The sequence below is a fragment of the Lolium perenne genome, chromosome 3 (genome assembly GCF_019359855.2).
Source record: "Lolium perenne isolate Kyuss_39 chromosome 3, Kyuss_2.0, whole genome shotgun sequence".
NCBI lineage: Eukaryota > Viridiplantae > Streptophyta > Magnoliopsida > Poales > Poaceae > Lolium > Lolium perenne.
In genome coordinates this window covers 49,470,189-49,477,797 of record NC_067246.2, presented here as the reverse complement: position 1 = coordinate 49,477,797, position 7,609 = coordinate 49,470,189, and the positions used below count along the sequence as shown (strand labels likewise).

The following is a 7,609-nucleotide window of genomic DNA, read 5'->3' as shown; positions in this document are numbered from 1 at the left end:
TGTGATGTATGTTCTTGACATATCTTTGATGCAAAGCTGGAGCTTCACCTCCATTTTGAAAAAAAAATGCTGTAGCTCCAACCGTGGAAACAAATCCCCTAAAAAAACCCCGTGGAAACTGGAAACAAATCATCCGGACATTATTGCAAACTGAGAATACGCTTTCCTAAGAAGAACACGCCAACCTAAGATGCATGTTCAGGAGCCATGCGACTACCATCTTCCTTCTTCGGCTCAGTTCGTGGGGCCCTGGCACGGCCCAGCCCAAGTAGGGTTCCGTCTTCCATGATCCATCCATCCCTCCGCCGCGAAGCTTCTACTGCCTCCGACGACGCCGGCCTCCTCTCCGTCGATCTCCGAAGCCCTAGCGCCGTCCGTTTCCGCGCCTGCGTGTAGCCACCCGCTGGTCACGTCCCCTGTGCCCTCCCTCCCGCAACAACTCGCCGGATTTACTGGTCGGGGAAATGGTGAGCTCCATTCAAACTCGCGTGCTCACGCTTTCTTCAAATAGGTTTCATCGCTTTGCGCTTGTTAGAGTTTAGATTGGGTCGGTTCTTTCGAAGAAACGTGTAATTCGGCCTGTAGATTGCAGTCAATTTCTGTGACATTTCAGAGCGTATTGATGCTAATGTGTGGCTGGGGGGATGAGATGTTCGTTTGGAATTTGTCCTTGGGAGGAGTATGGGTCTCCAGTCTAAAACTGGGAACGATTGAGATTAATTCCTCTTGTGTCCACGACAATTTGTGCCCTAATTTGTATCCTTCCATTGATTAATTGGATCCCTAGCCTCCGTTTCGTAGTTATTGCTGCTGTAACTAGTTTTTAACATATCGATAGAATGGGATAAATTAGTGTAAACAACTGCTTGATTCACAGGTCTTAATGCTTATCATTCTGAATTTCGGATGCTTTTCTGGATGAAATGATGTTTCAGATTTCTACTAGTCACGGGATAGTCCAAGATCTCTTATCTATTGTTAAATATTGATTAATAACTCAGAAATTGTTGTCAACAACAATCACTCATGGATGCTTTGATATGTATTTGTAATCTACAAGCAATTTCCTGCTGTCTCACCCCATTCATGCATATTATCAGTACATCTTATTTATTTATTCATTGTTAGATTATTTGACCAGCCGATGGTTTTCCACTCTGGTGCATGAATCATGCATGTAGTGTATGAAAAGAAGTTCAAGTTGGATATGCAACACGACAATATTACAATTTCTGTTGCTTACATCTATTCCGTTTCTGCAGGCCACAGCACTCATTGCTGGACTCGCGGTTGCTGGTGCTGCTCTTGCGGGCAGATATAGCATCCAGGCTTGGCATGCTTACAAGGCAAGGCCCATAGTCCCAAGGATGCGTAAATTCTACGAAGGTGGATTTCAAGCTACAATGACCCGAAGGGAAGCTGGTCTAATCCTGGGTATCAGGTGCGTGCTATACAAAAGCATAATTTCCATGCCAGAGTCAAGTATTCTTTATGTTTCTCTTGGCATGCAGATATTCACCTCTAGGATTCTAGCTGCATCTCATCCTGTTGAAACTGTGTTGTGTCGTGTACATCTCCAGCATACCACTTGGGGGATAATGATTGGAGTAGGTTAAGATAGAATTCATGCAGCGCAGCACCCTCAGAGAACTAATGTTGGTCCCTTCGCCCTGCCATGAGACTCATGGAGAGAGTTCGCTTTCTCAATTCTCAGTACCAGCCCAAACTGGTATCCTAAGTTTCCTAAAAAAATGAAGTGAATAGATCGCAGTTACTATTAGCATCCTTTACATTTCCTGTGATAATTATTCTTTCTGGCAAGTCTGCTGAGGTAGTTTGTATTAATATTTTGCAGTTAGTTGCCCTATCTTACATTCCGTTCCCTGCACTATGTGTAGGATACTTTAGACCTGGCATGGCAACATGTGGTGATAGGGCATAATTTTTATTTATTTTTGTAGTCCATACTCCGCACTCCCCGCTAATGTTAGCATATACACACATGCATATTGTGATAGATTCACTAAGCCAAGTAAATATATCATAAATTGTAGATGCAGTTTTAAGTTGGTTCATCAGTAGACAACTGAAATACCTTGCAAATAAGGTAAAGGAAGTTCGGTCAGTTCCAACTAAAGAACACTTTTGCAAGAAAGCCGTCTAAGAGCAAAAGCATCAGCTAGTTTTCAACGCTTTTAAATTGAGACGCAAGATGTGAGTTTTAAATTTAATTGTAATGGAGTGGAGAACCCAGTCAACCTCAAATCCTTGTTTTTGGAAAGTTGTGTTGTTCTTCCTCTTGTCAACCACTGCTTGCATCTCAGCCAAGTGTCCATCATGTACCATGTTACTGGCTAGCTGTATGATGATATCACGATCTTTAACCGATCTGTGCTCTTGCGTCACCGTCACCCTTCTGCAGACCAGCGTTAGGAAGGACACAAATGGTTGTGTTCTGAGAGGTCAGTCCTTCAGAGTGACCAGACTGAACAAGATGAAATATGAAATAGGCCATAGCTGAAGTTAATATATGTCGCGGGAATATATCTGGCTTTAAGTTTGTTCCCAAGAAGCCTTTTGAATGTAGAGTTCAATACATTGATAATTCCACGATCCCATTAGACATCATTTGGTTATAGCGAAGGTAAATTTTTGATTCCTGGTCCAATTTTCTTGGACCTTGGTTCTCATCTACATGCATCTGGTTGGGATGTCAACTATTTTTAAGTTCAAAGCCATCCAAATGAGGCTTGTGGGTAATTGTCTGCACATAAAGGATACAGTTTCCATCTAAAGCTGGGTGCTGGGATCATATCTGGCATCTCCATCACAAGTCACAATAACAACAAATCAGCAATACTACATATGTGTTCATTATTTTCGATTTCGCCCTCTGGTCAATTAAATGCAGCAGTATAAAATAATTCTCCCCCTTTCAAATTGAGCCCCTCATCGCAATAATATTATCTTGGCGTAGTCTATACATAAGAAATATTGTGCTCTGTTGCTTAAGAACATGCTATTGAAACCTTGAAAACAAAGTTGTCAATTCTCGATATAAGAACGTTTTCCTTTCTGCCTGGTGCCACTGACCACTGTTCTAATTGTTCCCTACATGTAGAATTAGTCTGCACATAAAAGGATACAGTTTCCATCTAAAGCTGGGTGCTGGGATCATATCTGGCATCTCCATCACAAGTCATATTAACAAAAAATCTGCAATACTAGATATGTGTTCACTATTTTCAATTTCTCCTGCTGGTCAATTAAATGCAGCAGTATAAAATACCCCCCCCCCCCCGTCAAATTTAGCCCCTCATCGCAATAATATTATCTTGGCGCAGTCTCTGCATTAAAAAAAGATATGTGCTCTGTTGCTCAAGAACATGCTACTGAAAAGCCTCGAGTTCTTCTTTCTAAATTTGAATGTGTAACGTATCAAAGGTGACATTTATGTGTGATTTGGCCATTTTTGCAATTTAACACTTGTTTTGCGTGTTGCCATTGTTAACTTGCCTTGTTTTCTTTTGGTTCCTCCAGGGAAAACGTCCGTCCTGATAAGGTAAAAGAGGCACATAAGAGGGTCATGGTTGCCAACCATCCGGATGCGGGTGGAAGCCATTACCTCGCGTCGAAGATCAACGAGGCGAAAGATGTTCTGCTAGGGAAAACAAAAGGAGGTGGTTCAGCCTTCTGATTCTATAGTACTTGCTCCTCCGATGTTAGGTTCTGGATAATGAATCTTAGGTAGACAAGGGTCATTTCACTGTTTGACACTCCAAGATCCAGTTGTGCTGTGCCCGCTAGCTGTGGAGCAACTGGTGTACATGAAGTTGCTCTGTGTTGAGATTTGCATGATATTCTTGCTTATTTATCTGCCTATCCTGTTGTGGATTGTGATAGCTTGCAACATGGTTCTTCTGTAGCCTTTGTTACACCCTGGTGCTTCAGTTATTTGAGTACCCAGCCTGTTATCTGTGGTGAGTTACATGGTAGGTTTGTCCTTGTGCTGTTATACTCTCTAGTCTGCTGATGACGCAGTTTCTGTCGGCCATGCTGAGAAGCCTCTTGTGTTGTGTATCAATGATTGGACAAGAGATTTGCATGAAGTTGCTGTGTGTTGAGATTTGCATGGTTATCTTGTTTATCTGTCTATCCTGTTGTGGATTGTGATAGCTTGCGACATGGTTCTTCTGCAGCCTTTGTTACACCATGGTGCTTCAGTCATTTGAATACAAGCCTGTTATCTGTGGTGAGTTACAGGTTAACTTGGTCCTTGTACTGTTATACCTTCTAGTCTGCTGATGACGCAGTTGCTGTGGGCCATGCTGCAGCCTCTTGTGTATCAATGTTTGGACAAGAGATAACCGGTACACTGACATGAAGTTGCATTTTATCTGTTGCTGTATTGGACTCTGATACAGAAACAGACACTGCCCAAGATGTTGTATTGGAACATTTTGGCTAAGCAAACAGAAATGTGCGAGCATTTGTGTACTGACGCAGCCCAGTACAAGAGGCAACAGGTATACATGAAGGTGCATTTTATTTGTTGCTGTATTGGAAGCATATACGGACAGGAATTACCCAAGAAAGATGTACAGTTTGCGTTTTATTGGAACATTTTGGCTAAAGAAATAGAAATGTGCGTGCATTTGTGTACTGACGCAATCCAGTTTCGACGTAGTACCTACTACAGTAGATTTTGATCATTCGGCCATGATCTAACAAGTTTGATTCACGAACCATGAACACGCCGTGGAGGCGGAAAGAATGGGAGTCTGCAGCCTGGAGGCGGCTGCAATCAGGATGGAGCGCGCTTGATGACCTTCCAGGCGTGGAAGAAGTCGGCCACCGCGGCGTCTTGCATCCGCTCCACCGCGCACCGCGCCTCGAGGACGTCGCGCCTGGCGTCGTCGACGAGCCGCGTGACCCCGGACCACGACCCGCTGCAGGAGCGCGCCGTGGACCGCGAGCGGAGGAAGTCCTCGGCCGCGGCGGTGGCCGACGCCGCGGACCCCAGGCTCTGCAGCGCGGCGTGCGCGTTGGGGAGGAAGGCGGCCCGGTCCGGGTCGTCGCCGTCGTGGCGCAGGAGGAGGCCGAGGGGCGCGGCGCAGTGGGCCAGGACGTGTCCGGCCTCGCCGTGGAGCGCGACGAGGCGCGTGATCTCGCGGTGGGCGGCGGCGAGGGGCCCGTCGGGAGCGTGCGCGCCGGCGATGCGGTTGGCCCAGTAGTCGAAGCCGTCGTTGCCGATCAGCACGCCGTGGACGCGTTCGGCGGAAGCGAGCGCGTCGCCCCGGGCGATCTCGATCTCGTCGCCCTCGGGGCTGAGTCCGGCGATGTAGCGCGCGCCGGCCCGGGCGATGTCGGTCTCGTCGCTCTGGGAGCTGAATCCCTCGGAGCCGAAGTAGCGCTCGGCGCTCCGGGCGATGCGGGTCTCGTCGCTCTGGGAGCCGAAGATGCCGTTGCCGGCGCTGGTGGGGTAGAACGGGAGCACGGGGCGGAAGTTCTGCTCGGCGCCGACGGCGGTGAGCAGGCGGGTGCAGATGGTGTGCTCGAGGCCGCAGGAGGTGGCCAGGAGGACCCTGGAGTCGTCGGCGTGCTCGGATAGCTGGGAGAAGGAGTCGGGCGCGGAGTCGGCGTCGTCGTAGTTGTAGTCGTCGTGCTCGGATCCCCAGATGTCGTCGCCGAGCAGCTTGCAGGCGTCGGCGATGCTGGCGAGGGCTCCCTCCGAGGTGCCGACGTGCAGGAGCGTCTCCGGCACCGTCAACGCCTCCTCCATCCAGAGCCGCCTCTTCTCGTCCATCGCAACCGAGCTCTCTCGTTCTGGGTGCTGTAGGTAATGGCGGTGGATGAGCGGGATGTTGAAGAAGGCCGGGGGTTATTCGTAAAGACGCGACGGTGATCGGCGTAAATTAGAGAGCAGCGGCCGATATGATCGGTTTCCTTGCGTCAGAAGACAAAGTTCGTCAGTTGGTCTACGCCGGTGCGGCGCGGCCGAGCGAGGGGATAGATTATCCGTTACGGGAGCCGGACCCACCAGATTCTGTTGCAAACATAATAACCGATTTTTTTTTTCAGAAGTACTATTACCCATTCACCATTTTTCAGAAACCTTATACTATCAATGATTTCACCAAAAGCCTTCAAGAAACATGTGAGTGCTACAATTGGTGGAAGCAATAACACTTATGAAAGGTCATGCCGGTACTCCCATCGGGAGCGCTGGTTCGCTGGAATTCAACCAAACATGAAGACTCTTTATACTTGGAATTATCATCTAAAACCTCGGAAAAATACGAGCGCTGCAATAGATGGCAATCAACGGGACTTACAAAAATATACAATTATCCTTTTGCTAAAGCCTCAGAAAATACACGAGTGCTGCTAATAGCAAGGATAAAATTACTGGATAAAATTACTTACAAAAAAGACCCATGTCGGTACATCAAAATAAGGAGGTACTAAAGAGCGACGGAGTCGACGGCAGGCATAGTTCCCTCGATTCGTTTGGGGGCTGTCGCCAAAACATACATCATCGATTGTAGCAAAGTTGTGATTACTACGGGTTTATTGAACCTGCAACATGAGCTGATCACTCAAAAAATTGCTCCCGACAACTTTCATACAAAAGCATCATAATATACCGATGCTAAAAATAAAAGCATCAAGATTTGCTCAACAAATATTTGCCACCGGCATCTGAAGAAAACTATAAGATTGGGTTGCTCGACTTGAGTCTACACACGGTTGCAAGCATCCATGCCTAGACTCGGGAGCTACTCCCATCGGGAGCGCTGGACGCGCACCCGATAAAAATCATCGACTCCACCGGGACACCATCAAAATCATCGACTCCTCCAGGACATCATCAAAATCATTGACTCCCCCAGGACATCATCAAAATCATCGACTCCTCTTTGACAACATCCAAATCATCAACTCCTCTATCTATGACATCATCAAAGTCATCGACATCATCAAAAGCATCCAAATGTTCTCAGAACTCGAAGACATCTACGGTATTCAACTCAGCATTTTTACACCCTATACATGAATATTTCATATTCATCTACAGGCTCGGGGGCTACTCCCATCGGGAGCGCTGGTAGCGCACCCGATAAAAAAGATGGCAGCCTCATCGACAAAGAAGAATAAACCTGAAGACGTCAGCATCAACATCAAGATCTTCGAGTAGTACAACTTGAGTCTATGCGCGGCTGCAAGCATCCGCCCATAGACTCGGGGGCTACTCCCATCGGGAGCGCTTCGCGCACCCGACTAAAAGCAACTTCGACTCTACATCAAGCACAAGATTTAACATTCAACAGATGATCAAGACATTCGGACGATGAAAACTTTAGTCCCTACCCGAAGCTTCACTTCGGTCAGACACTCGGGGGCTACTGATGTTGGCATAAACCTTCGGGTACCCAACATTGCCATACCCGGTGCAGATTATGAAGATGGACTAGCGCAAGGACTCAACAAGCTGGACCCACAAGGAATATCAACTTGAATTACAAGAAAGAAGACTCCAATACGAATCCTACTAGGACTCTTGTAAACCCTAGTTTGGCTGATATATAAAACCAGGCAGGGGCACCCC

At 47.1% G+C, this 7,609-nt stretch overlaps 2 protein-coding genes across 2 annotated transcripts; one reads left to right on the top strand and one right to left on the bottom strand.

The window, feature by feature from the left end:
* Window positions 1-224: 224 nt before the first annotated feature.
* Window positions 225-3,880, top strand: LOC127341323 (mitochondrial import inner membrane translocase subunit TIM14-2). Its single transcript, XM_051367133.2, has 3 exons — window positions 225-467; window positions 1,263-1,441; window positions 3,541-3,880. The coding sequence occupies exons 1-3, from the start codon at window positions 465-467 to the stop codon at window positions 3,695-3,697; spliced, it is 339 nt and encodes a 112-aa protein (XP_051223093.1). The 5' UTR covers window positions 225-464; the 3' UTR covers window positions 3,698-3,880.
* An 833-nt stretch (window positions 3,881-4,713) lies between these two features.
* Window positions 4,714-5,869, bottom strand: LOC127341322 (uncharacterized). The gene has a single exon (XM_051367132.2). It carries the CDS (start codon window positions 5,804-5,806, stop codon window positions 4,805-4,807), a length of 1,002 nt encoding a protein of 333 aa, XP_051223092.1. The 5' UTR covers window positions 5,807-5,869; the 3' UTR covers window positions 4,714-4,804.
* Between the last annotated feature and the right edge of the window lie 1,740 nt (window positions 5,870-7,609).